The 12,493-nt window shown below is 37.2% G+C and overlaps 1 protein-coding gene and 3 non-coding genes across 12 annotated transcripts in view; 1 reads left to right on the top strand and 3 right to left on the bottom strand.

The window, feature by feature from the left end:
* hts (adducin 1-like protein hts) overlaps window positions 1-12,493 on the top strand; it is a 32,607-nt gene that overhangs the window by 9,702 nt on the left and 10,412 nt on the right. For 6 of the 9 annotated variants that reach the window (XM_064688107.1, XM_064688106.1, XM_064688101.1 and 3 more), the window contains 8 exons: window positions 6,838-6,967; window positions 7,028-7,511; window positions 7,575-8,277; window positions 8,339-8,462; window positions 9,621-9,731; window positions 9,797-10,091; window positions 10,156-10,254; window positions 10,327-10,398. In XM_064688107.1, coding sequence (XP_064544177.1) covers window positions 6,872-6,967; window positions 7,028-7,511; window positions 7,575-8,277; window positions 8,339-8,462; window positions 9,621-9,731; window positions 9,797-10,091; window positions 10,156-10,254; window positions 10,327-10,398 — 1,984 coding nt within the window. In that variant the 5' untranslated portion in view covers window positions 6,838-6,871. Of the gene's footprint in view, window positions 1-6,837; window positions 6,968-7,027; window positions 7,512-7,574; window positions 8,278-8,338; window positions 8,463-9,620; window positions 9,732-9,796; window positions 10,092-10,155; window positions 10,255-10,326; window positions 10,399-11,090; window positions 12,330-12,493 lie in introns of those variants that run through there. The other 3 variants (XM_064688105.1, XM_064688104.1, XM_064688108.1) reach the window with 2 other exon arrangements.
* On the bottom strand, window positions 1,158-1,230 carry TRNAV-AAC (transfer RNA valine (anticodon AAC)). The gene has a single exon. It is a non-coding gene; the product is annotated as a tRNA-Val (tRNA).
* On the bottom strand, window positions 1,867-1,939 carry TRNAV-AAC (transfer RNA valine (anticodon AAC)). The gene has a single exon. It is a non-coding gene; the product is annotated as a tRNA-Val (tRNA).
* TRNAS-CGA (transfer RNA serine (anticodon CGA)) lies at window positions 2,124-2,205 on the bottom strand. Its single transcript has one exon. It is a non-coding gene; the product is annotated as a tRNA-Ser (tRNA).

Here is a 12,493-nt window from a genome sequence, read left to right as displayed (position 1 = left end):
AATACGCACACGAGTGCATTTATAATATTCATATATAATTATGTATACTCATGTATAGATACATTTGTATATTTATTTATTGGCTGTTTTCCAAGTGAGTCAAGATTCGTAGTCGGGGTGGTGACAACATACAACATTCAACAGCCGTTGCATGTGTCCATTGAGAAATCATGTGGGTCTTGGCCGGCGAGGGGCAACAATGGGCAACACGAGTCTTCTAGTCGGGGATGCTCGATTACGAGATACCCTGAACGCGTCGCCAAGTTGCCGATGCAACCATTCTTGCTTCCAGCTATATCTACATCTTCACTTGCCTTGCTTCCTATTTTGTTTGCCCCAAACTATGTAATGCAGTTTTGAATGGTTTCGGTGTTTATAGTCCGATCTTCGATGTTTCTTTGTTTTGAGAGAAATGGGAAGAGAGAATATATAGCGTTCACACAGTCCGACAAACTGACTCAGCTCGTCGTCCTGATCAAGAATATATATACTTTATGTGCTTCTGACTGTTAAATACATATCCTCCTTTTCGAAAACTTTGAAAGATAGAAAGAAATGCGGACATTTTACAATATCAATATACTCTTCACTTTGCGGACGAGTATAAAAAATAAACAATTATAAAGCAAGCAAACGAGCATCCATGTAAACAGTGAACAGTGAAGTGAATTGTTTGTAGTCAGACTCACGCCAATTGTGTTGTTGTCTGTCCACTTGTCTGGCTCTCATGCCTGTCTTATATATACATATTTCACTTAAATCATTCCATTTGTCAGAGCTCGGGTAATCTTTGGCGTCATGCAACGGCGCCAACTTCTTCAGGACAGACTTCTGTGGGATTTTTATATTGTAATTCAAGCCACGCGACTTGCACGCGACTCTTCCAAGAGCGGAGGACAATGAAAGAGACAGCTATTTAGCAAAACAAACAAAATTAACAAGTTGTGCTGTGAATATAGAGCAGACAGTAAAATACTGTAAAATAACAAATCCGCTAAAAACTTGCCATTAATAATTCCTAGCACGGCCACAACTGAAGTCATAAAGTTCGTCTTGTATTTTACACTCGATAGACTTCCGCATAAACAGCTTTGAGTAGTAAAAAGTAGCAAAAAGTAAGTTGCATTAATTTTATTGAAAAAATAAAAAATTTGACATGTTTCCGCCCGGGATCGAACCGGGGGCCTTCTGCGTGTTAGGCAGATGTGATAACCGCTACACCACGGAAACAGTTGAAAGTCCGCCAGCCAAATGCGATACATGTATTTTAGCATGAAAATTGGACCAATATATTTTGTTAACATAAACAAATTTATATTTTAATTTTTAAAATTTAGAAGAATTTTTTTGACATGTTAACATATTGCAGTCGAATTAATTGTGGTATCCTTCTTAATTAAGAAATTAAATCTATTCAATGATTTAATTGCATTTCGAAGTGTCAATTAAATCCATATAACAATTACAACTTGTAACAAGTTATTTTTTAAACACAGTATTGTATGCTTAACTGCCTTAAAAATTAACTGCACATTAAATATAGCCGTCCAATTTGTTAATTTTTGGATGCAAATTCTAGTTTCAATGAAAAACATTAACTTTGTTGAATTAAAGTTAAGTGCAGTTTTACACTTTTCTTCTTCAGTTTGACTGCAGTTATTATTTTTAGCACGTCACTTTTTGACACCTAAAACGAAAGGTTTGATTCCATTGAAATACTAAAAAATCGGAATAAACTAAGAAAAATTAAATTTACAATAAAATGGTTACGGGATACTTTTATTAAAAAGAAAAAGTTATTTAATTGTATATCAAGGTGAGGCAGTTATGCAAGTTATACTGTTTCAAAAAACAAAAAATTCGACATGTTTCCGCCCGGGATCGAACCGGGGGCCTTCTGCGTGTTAGGCAGATGTGATAACCGCTACACCACGGAAACAGTTGAATCATGCAGGTCTTAAAACCAAGCAGTTGCTTTGTGCAAATTGTGTAAGCAAAGAAATTTGTAAGGTAAATGCAAAATAAAAAATTTTGTATTTATACTTTATGTTGTCGGTTCATTGTGTAAAATGTTTTTGAAATTTGTTTTCTGTAGAAAACATAAAAATAAAGAATCAATCTTTCGCAGCCGGTAGGATTCGAACCTACGCTCCCAGAGGGAATCTGATTTCGAGTCAGACGCCTTAACCACTCGGCCACGACTGCTTGTGAAGGCATCTTGTCTAAAGAATGTTATATGCCTTGCAACAACATTGTTCACATTGGTTTTCGATTATTTGATTATATTTATCACATACACATATTTAGATGCAGTGTTTTTAATTATTTCGATTACGAAACAGGAATAATTGACAAACGAGATCGAATTAAAAAAATAAAAATTAAAATTTATATGAATTATGTTTCATTTACATTTTGTTTTAATAATTTATTTTTTGTATGTAATGTTTTAAGTTGTAATTCTGGCTGAATGTATCTTAGTAGTGATATTTTTTAACAATATGAGATTAGTTAGGATATAAATATTTAATTAAATAAAAGGATATAAATATTTAATTAAATAAAAGAGCTTATTAATAGTACGTTTATTATTTAACGAAACGCTCTACTGCAAATTTTGTGAAAATACAATTGCAATTTTTGCTGACAATGTTTCGTAAATAAAATTGGATGTATATTTTTTTACGTTGCTCGTCTATTAAATGGAGAGCAGCGTCAGAGTTATACAACATTATGTTACTGATTTTAAACAGAATTTAGTTTAGGCGGTTAAAATCCGCCTAGGCTTTATCTTGGGTATATGACTATATATTACACTCTCGCTCAACGCAACTAGTAAAAATTTGTATTGGGCGGCTGCTTGAAAATCAATTGCCATTCAACTTAATTAATTTTACGTTTATTTACCGAAACGCTCTACTGCAAATTTTGCGAAAATACATCTGCGATTTTTGCCGACAATGTTTCGTATATAAAACTGGATGTATATTTTTTTACGTTGCTCGTCTATTAAATGGAGAGCAGCGTCAGAGTTATACAACATTCTGTTATAGACTTTAAGGCAGTTCCGATCCGCCTAGGTTTTACTTTTGAGTATATACATTACGCCTTTGTAACCTGTAAAAAGAATTTGTAGAGGGCAATTAAATTAAAACGAATTATGGTTATAATTTCATTTTGTTCAATTACATTTTTATATATTTTTAAATTTTAAATTTGAATCTGCTCTTTCCCACAAAACAGTTACAATCTATAAGGCAACTAGATTACCCATGTAATTTTAAATTTTATATATGTTGTTCTTCATATTTAGAAAATAAATCTGTCAACTGAACACTCGATGTGATGTTGAACTCAAGTAAACTATTGGATTAGTTTTTGTTTATGATGCTCGCGAGGGTATTATATATTTAGATAAATTAACATTCCTGCGACAACCTTCTATTCTTGTTAGTTAGGAATTATTTGAGTGCTGCTAGGGCTAGCTAATTTTGATTTCTATCCATATCAATTGGTGCCCCATCAACTAAATCAACTTAATCCAAAGCTTAGACTTATTTGCATTACAGTAAAATGAATGAATGCACAATATTTCATGTTTTTGTTCGCTTTGCAATGATAATCACTGACAGCTACAAATGATGATTATTTACACTTGACGCACAGCTCGTACAGTTTATTGCACTTTTTTTTTTATTTATGTGTCTATTTATTATTGTTATTTGTTGTTTGTCGAGTACTTGGACATATTTGCTCCAGAAAACTGAACGATCTCTCAGCGGCGTTGACTGCCCCACTGACTGAGTGACTTGTTGCATTATGAACGCTGAATGGATTCATTGATGATGTTTGAGATGATGATGACCTTATTGCTGCTTTTGTGCTCTGCTTTTCAGAAATATTACGTAAGATTTCTCCAGTAACGATAACTGAATACTTGAGCAATTTAATTAACGCCAGCGCAAGTGTAAAAATTAAATAGAGGGTGTCTGCTTTGGGGTTAATTGGCCGCCCTCAAGTGTGTGTGCATATGATAATTAACAAAATAAATGGATTAAGAGCATAATTTAGCACTTGCTGAAATGTAAACGCGTTTACATGAAAGCAGCTGTTTGAGGTTCTGTTTGCGGTTCGAGCTGATTCCTGATACACTTTGCCTTAAGGTTCTCATCGGGAACTCGAACTATTCAATTAATCAATTAAATTATTTGGATTACATATGTTTATTTAGTCAAAGTTAGTAAAACTTTTATAGTTACATTCATGCCTTGTTCATGTCGGGTTTACATATTGAAAGGTTATCGTACAACTCTTGTTGTCAACATTCTGTTCTGTTGGGGCAAGGTGTATGACATGGTTAATTTGTCACACGCAATATTCACACCCAATATCAGCGCAACTCTACAGCATTTAAATAATGGGCGTGTCTCGTGTGTGATGTAATTGCATAATGTCAACAGCCGACAGAAATGTTGGCGTCAGCCTCGCCTAAATTGAATTGATGTTTCCGTGCAAAAAGGTCAACCCAAAGACGGAGCTTGCCTCGCGAGTCGCGGCAATTGTCATCGTTCTTACTTTAACACAGGCACCGACACCGGCGCTCTATTACCTCACTTTGTCGCATCACATGATAAGTTAATTAGATTTGTGTGTGTGTGTGTGTGTGTGTGTGTGTTTGTGTTTGTCTTTGCGGGCCATTGAAATCCGATTAGACATTGCATGCAACGGCGCTGGCATTGGCAAAAGGTCAATAAACCGAGCTGCTTGTTCGCGAATTGTAAAAACTATCGTTACACTTTTAATTTGTTGATGACCTGGCACTATTGGCTATAAATGAGAACCAGTGTGACCATAACAACAAAACATGTTCAGTAGTGACTCTACACAGAACAACGGAGGATGCATTTGTGGGCCGCTGCAGATTCGCCTTAATCAACAGACAGGCAGGCCTACAGCAACACCTACAACAGCCGTAACACCTACACAGAATATGAACTCTGTAGGGCAACACTGGTAGATGCGCAACTCCTACGCGTTAGCGATGGCTCGTTAAGTTTATTGCTCGCTGCCCACTCAAACTGGGCACTTGAAAAACGTTTATTTTCGAAAATTATTCTCTTTGATTTGATCCAAAGTTCTCTGTCGTCGCCCACGCACAGAGCAAAGGTTCAATTACCTGGCAACGTTGCTGACGTTGTTGTTGTTGTTGCTCCTTCTCGTTTAAGGCTGTCAATCAAAATGTGCGGCACACGTTCACTCAGCCATAAGCAGCACACACACACACACACACACATTCGTCGTAATTAGCAAAGACAGCACAAAAAAAAAAAACAACAGCACTTAAATGCACTTTAAATATGCACATTTGCATGCTCGATGTGCAATTGTCAAGCCAATAATAACAATGAGCAACGGGTTCTTTCTTTTTTTTTTTTTTTGCTCGTTTCCCCATAATAATAATAATACAAATAAGCTAAGTTCAAAGCAGCCGATGTAGATACATATGTAGGCGGCACACTTTCTTTTGCACTGTGCAACTGTTGTTTTACAGTGTTGCAAAAGCTTCATTTGTCGCGTACTCATTGTGGCCTCTTCCTTAAATTACCGAAATATGCTTTCATGTGTGCTACGAATCGTTGATATTTGTATATTTATTGTTTGATTAACTCTCTTGATTGTCGACATATTTATGGTTTTTTCGAAAACTGCAAATTTACGCTATAATTTATTTTGTTAACCGCATTATTGTACGTACATTATTTATAATCATTATAATAGATTGAAATTATGCTTTCATGTACAAAAAGCCTGCGTTTTGCACGCACATTCAAAGAAGAGGAGACAACGGAATCCAAATTGAAGGTTAATACCATTCAAACCACCACGCCTAAAATTAAACGAGCAACGCATTTTTTCTCTATAGTTGTTTATTTGTTTTAAGTGGCGCAGCGGCGTCGACGTCGCTGCACTCGCCCGTCTTTACGCTTGAGATGCGGTCTGTCTGTCATTTATTTGTGTTTTGTCTGTGTGGATATGCGTGTGTGTGTATATATACATACATATGTTTTAATGCCACTTTCTTCATTTTGTTTTTAGGCATCAATTTAAATTCGTTAAAAGCCAAATACATGCATATCTAAATAAAAGCAAATGATCTTAAAATAGTTTTTCCATATCTGTTGCCGCACGTTTATTTTCACACTCTCGTGGGCAACAGCTCGCTCCGCTGCGCTCTAAACCCCAATGAAAAAAGGCAACATATTTTCCTAATAATTTTACTTTGCAACTGTCAAGCAGCCGAAATTTATTTTCACCCACAATAAGAATTTTTTGTCTAGTTGTAAAATATATACATATAATCATATAAAGAAAACGAAATGGAAAAGCCGACCGGCTCTCGGAACTTTGTCTCAAGTGCTTTTTGTTTTTGCCATTCACAGCGCATGCAGGCATTTGTACACACATACATACGTATTTCCCCTTTGCTCTCACGCTCTGCGCTCTCAAGTTTCTCTCTCTCTCTCTCGCTGTGGTTGTTTAATAAATGTTGGGTGGTTCATTTGCGCCTCGCCTTGCAGTTTTATGCAGGCGTCACAAGTGCTTTCTGCCGTTCTCTCTCTCTCTGTCTCTCGCTCTTTCCCACTCCTTTGCTGTTGGCACGCCACCCCCTTTTCATAACGGAAACCAAAAGTTTTGGCCTGCACTTTTTAAGGTCAGTTGAAAATTTTCAGTTGGCAAATACATATTAAGAATATATAAACCAATTTTTTGTTTATTTAGATAAAAAATAACTAATTGTATATTTTTGTATGCCTTGCATACTTTGTGTATTTATAGCATTTGAACTAAAATATAAAAAATAAACTGAAACATGACTGAGGTAGAGCAACCGCCACAAAACGGCATAGATCCAACCGCGGGTGAGGAAGATGAGAACAGTAAAGCACGTCCCGCGGACATTGAACAGGTATGCAGCAGTTGAACATACAAAAATAAAAATAAAATTTCAACGATATCCTATTTGCAGGACATGCGGGAAATGGAGCGACGCAAGCGTGTCGAGGCCATCATGGGATCGAAGCTGTTCCGTGAGGAACTGGAGCGCATTGTGGATTCGGCACGCGAGGGCGGCGCAGGTGCCAGTGGCATATTGCAGCAATTGTCTGATATTGTGGGCGTGCCCGTTAACCGAGTAAGCAATGTCTTTAAGAGCAGCAGTTGCATGGTGCCCATCAACGATATACGCGGCGTGGAATCGTTGGGCTATGCCAAGGGCGAGAAGATACTCAGGTGCAAACTTGCTGCCACATTCCGGCTACTAGACCTGAACGGCTGGACACAGGGTCTGGGAGCACAGATCACGGCCCGCCTAAAGGTCGATCAGGAGTACTTTTTGGTCAATCCGTATGGACTATTGTACCATGAGGTCACCGCCTCTTCCCTCAACAAAGTCGACATGCAGGGCCACATTGTCGAACAGGGCACCACCAACTTTGGGGTGAACAAGAGCCGTAAGTGAACAGAATAATGGAAAAATGAGAAAATTATTTACTTATTGCTTTATTACCTTACAGACTTTGTCTTGCATTCGGTGGTTCATGCAGCGCGTCCCGACATCCGTTGCGCCATCTATATTGGCTGCAGTCCCGTGGTGGCCATCTCCTCGCTGAAGACAGGCCTGCTGGCCCTCACCAAGGATGCCTGCGTGTTGGGCGAGATTAGCACACACGCTTACACCGGTTTGTTTGACGAGGATGAGCGCAACCGTTTGGTCCGCAACCTGGGTCCCAACTCTAAGGTTATTCTGCTGGCCAACCACGGCGCCTTGTGCTGCGGCGAGACCATCGAGGAGACGTTCTTTGCTGCCTGCCACATTGTGCAGGCGTGTGAAACGCAGCTGAAGCTGCTGCCAGTTGGCATTGACAACCTCGTGCTCATACCTGAGGAGTCGCGCAAGCTTATCTATGAGCAGTCGCGTCGCCCACCAGCGGACTTGGAAAAGAAATTTGCCGCCATTACAACTGATGAGGATGGCGCCGCTTCCAGCAAAGAGGAACCTACGCCTAAAATAGGTAATCCGCCCAAGTGGCGTGTGGGTGGTGCGGAGTTCGAAGCACTCATGCGGATGCTCGACAATGCCGGTTATCGCACTGGGTACATCTACCGCCATCCGCTGATCAAATCGGATCCGCCAAAGCCTAAGAACGATGTAGAACTGCCACCAGCTGTGTCCTCATTAGGCTATCTGCTTGAGGAGGAGGAGCTCTTCAGACAGGGGTATGCAATCGTATTCAATAACAATTTAAAAGAAATTTTCTGATAATTAAACTTTTCACAGCATCTGGAAGAAGGGTGATCTGCGCAAGGGCGGCGATCGCAGTCGCTGGCTCAACTCGCCCAATGTTTACCAGAAGGTCGAGGTACTGGAAACTGGCACTCCAGATCCCAAGAAAATCACAAAGGTAGAGATCATAACATTTGAAGATAAACGAACAACACAACAGCAAACACAAAAAGTTGTTAACCTCAAGGAAATCGAGGGAAATTAGTTGAGGTTCATTGACTAATCCGTGCAAATATGTTTCCTAATACACATAGGGAAATTTTTTAAACAATCCCCTAAACTCTTCACAACTCGATTCAAACCAAAACATTCCAATTAGCCAGCCATAGAACTATTTGTTGTAGCCCTCATTGACTAGCTCTGCCTCTTAACTTGTCTACATGCTTTCATTAAATTCACGCATATTAAGTAATAGAATATAAGTTAAAAGTGAAACAAAACGGAGATACTTTATTTTGTAACCCAAATGCAGCAAATTCGCCACAAAATATATTATTACGACGAAACTAATGCTAAATCAAAATAATATGAAATGCTTTATAAATTGTAATTGTGCATTAATCAAATAAATATATACGAAATACAAAACTAAATCTCATAGATGATTTTGTGCCTTTTTAGGGAAATACCCATTTTTATTTGCCTTAAAAACAATGCAAAGAAAGAGAAAGACATTTGTTACTAAGTATTAAATGCTAGCTGTTATATTTTAAATAATGCTAAATCAAAACAATTCCGATTGTGTAAATTCATTACACTAAGAAAACGTTCAATTATCCATTGATCACGCATGTCTTATAATTTTCTCTTTCATTTTATTATAATTTGTTCATATTGAACACACAAATTTCTTTTTCTTTGCATGATTTAAGTTTATTTGTAAATTGTCCTCATTGTTTATTTACATTTCTTAAGGCACAAAGTCATTTATGCTTGTATTTCATTTATTTATAATTTGCATTTAAATAAAACATGTTTCAACTATGATTAACATTTGCTTGCATTTGTGTGCAATTATCCGACGGAGCATTCATATTGTATTGTAAAATGTGTTTTTGAAGAAACTAACGAAGAAACATATCACTAAAATGTAATCTTAACATATTTTGTGTAGGGTATTTATGAATAGAGTTTATCAGATTTAAGCACTTGCATTTCAAAACCTGAAATCTAAATTAAAACAAATTTCTTTCTCTTTCCTTTTCAATTGCTTATCTCCGTTGAATGACCTTTTTAAAATGCCCGTACGTAATACCCTTGAAAACCAAATGAATAGTGGGTAGCCGAAGATTCGCCCACCCATTCGACGCCGGTGCGAATCGAGGATCCGTTGCAATTTGTGCCAGCTGGAACCACAACCAAGGAGTTTAAGCGGGTCCAACAGCAAGTCAGTAACAGAAGCCCAATGCCAAACTTTAGATCAATCTAAATGTTAATTTAATTATTTGATAGATCAAGGACAATCGACGCGCGGACCTTATTTCCGCTGGCCCACAATCGCACATACTGGAGGGCGTTACCTGGGATGAGGCAAATCGCATCAAAGATGCTACTGTCTCGCAAACTGGTGACCATGTGGTGCTAATGGGTGCCGCCTCCAAGGGCATCATACAGCGCGGATTCCAACATAATGCGACAGTCTATAAGGCGCCCTATGCCAAGAATCCCTTCGACAATGTGACAGACGATGAGCTCAACGAATATAAACGTACCGTGGAGCGCAAAAAGAAGAGCATTCATGGTGAATGTAAGATCTCACTAAATACTAAATCCTTTAACGTACGCTTAAAATACATACGCTTTGCCCACAGATACCGACACAGACTTTTCGGAATCGGAGGCACTCAACTCGATGCAGGCGGCGGGTGCACATGCACATGCAAAACACGCACAGAGTGAGCCAGAAACGGGTAAGAATTAAAACTATAATCCCTTCTGAGAATCTTTGACCAACATTGAGTTCCTCTATTTGTGCCGGATAGAACACCAAGTCATACAGATTCAAACGCAGCAGGCGCCCATTCCCAGCCAGGCTGAGGTCGTGCTGAGTGATGGTAAGTGAAGAGCTAATCCCAATTGTTTATGTTTTCTCCCTATTGTTTTATGTCTACGTTCACTTAATTGAATTTATACACACACACTCATCCAGTTATGTCCCCCTCTTCCAATACATTCAAACAGAATCCTCCGATTTGTGATACGAAATTTGTTCAAGTTTTTTCTAAGCTTATTTCTTTGATTTATTATTTGTATGCATTTTGTCTTATGTTATTTTGTCAGTCCTCAAAGGTAAACAGCATTTTTTTTTTGTCGTTTAATTGAATATTCTTTTATTATTTTTATAGGGTTAAAGTAGAAATTGAATCAAGTATTTTTGTTGTCATATTAAACAATATTTTATAATTTGAAACTAATCTTATGTAAAAATTATTATATGCTAACCTTTAATTTTACTTATGCTATTTTCCTTTTATTTTTGACTCTACTCCGCCACTTCAACCAACACACAACACACGAATACAAATACAACAATTTCATAACAATTAATATCGAAAGTTAAAAAGAAAGTACTCGTAGCTCTCGATACGGTTTCGACCTCCTTCCTGTAAACAATATATATACCAATTCTTTTTGATTACGTTTCTTCTGTTACATACTTTTCAACCCAACACCGCGAACTGTGCAAATACAATTCTGTCTGTCTATCTGCTACTATCTACTACTATTCTGTCTACTACTATTTAAGGATTCACCTGTTGTACGGCGTGTATTAAATGATTTTTACTTTCGCCACACACTAAGAAAATATCATAGCAACAACAACGATAAAAACAAACTACTTCTAGTTGCAAGATGTGGAAGTTTTTTAACTTCTTTCCCTTCCCAAGTTCTTTCCACTACAGCTGCAGTTTTGCTTTGTATAATTGATTTGTTTATTGTGCACATTTTATTTGAACAGAATTCTTACTACAATTTGGCTAATTGTAATTCCAAATTTTTCCTAAATTAATCCCTCTAGCCAAGCACAAGCGCAAATAAACTGGCGACCAAATTTTCTTTAAAGTTATGTAGATACAAATGTTTTTAGAATGTGTGTAGGTTACAAAAAAAACAAACAAAACAACAACAGCGAAGCTCAACAAAACACAAATACTACTACTACTACTTTGTACTACTACTACTACTACTACTACTACATTTTCTACTATCAAAAACAAACTTTGTACATGTGTGTGTGTGCATTGCAATGCTGCTGCTGCTGTGCTTTTAAATCTCTACACTCTCAAATAAACGAAAACAAAATACAAATGCAGTTTAGTACAAATACATTTTATGTTAGAGGTGAGTGCAGCCCTTAAGGACTAGTGTGTAGTAAAAAGCAAAAAAAAATCCAAAATAATAATACTCGTGCATAGTTTGTAGACCAGTGATAAAAAAAATCAAAATTCATGTATTCTGCATACTCTCATTGAACTAATACATGTCTGCTAATCATCCGCTCTGTTAATTAACATTTGCATTCAGTTTGCTTTGCAGCTCTGCTCTGCTAATTAACATAGGACATTATTTTAACCAAAATCAGAGCGCTGTTAGCTTCGCATACGTGTTTTGAGCCTGTTTTGTTTCGCGCAAAAAATATATTAGTTAGTTGGTTTTCTTTTTTCTTAAGAACTGCAGCTGTTTTCTGTTTATTGCTATTTCAATTCTCAAAGCTAATAGAAAAACCCTCAACTTGCTACGACAGCTAACAACACAACAAAGCATGATTCGATACTAACATAATTAAACATATTTTTAAGCTTAAGTCTTTTGAACTTTAATGCATTTATAGGTTTATTTAATGCTCTCAAATATGTTATCAACAGCACACAAATATGTGAATTTATGTACGTTTATTTCTCAATACTATTTTAGCTACACTTAGTTTTATAAACGGCGAACGCTCTCATACAGCAACAAATCGCAAGCCACCAACTGGCCGAGGTAACGAACAAGTTGTATTCACTATCTCAGACCTAACCCCAAATTGCAATTGTACTCAATTGTACCTAATATTTACTCAAGTACCTGGACAGTACAAAGTGCTGCTGCATATGTATATATATACAACATATATTCAAACTAATGACCCCCATTCCATTATTATTG

Source organism: Drosophila montana, unplaced genomic scaffold, assembly GCF_035044405.1.
Source record: "Drosophila montana isolate Dmon_TW-CO22-7 unplaced genomic scaffold, ASM3504440v1 contig_3200_1, whole genome shotgun sequence".
Taxonomy (NCBI): Eukaryota; Metazoa; Arthropoda; class Insecta; order Diptera; family Drosophilidae; genus Drosophila; species Drosophila montana.
This window is presented reverse-complemented; position numbering and strand designations above follow the sequence as displayed.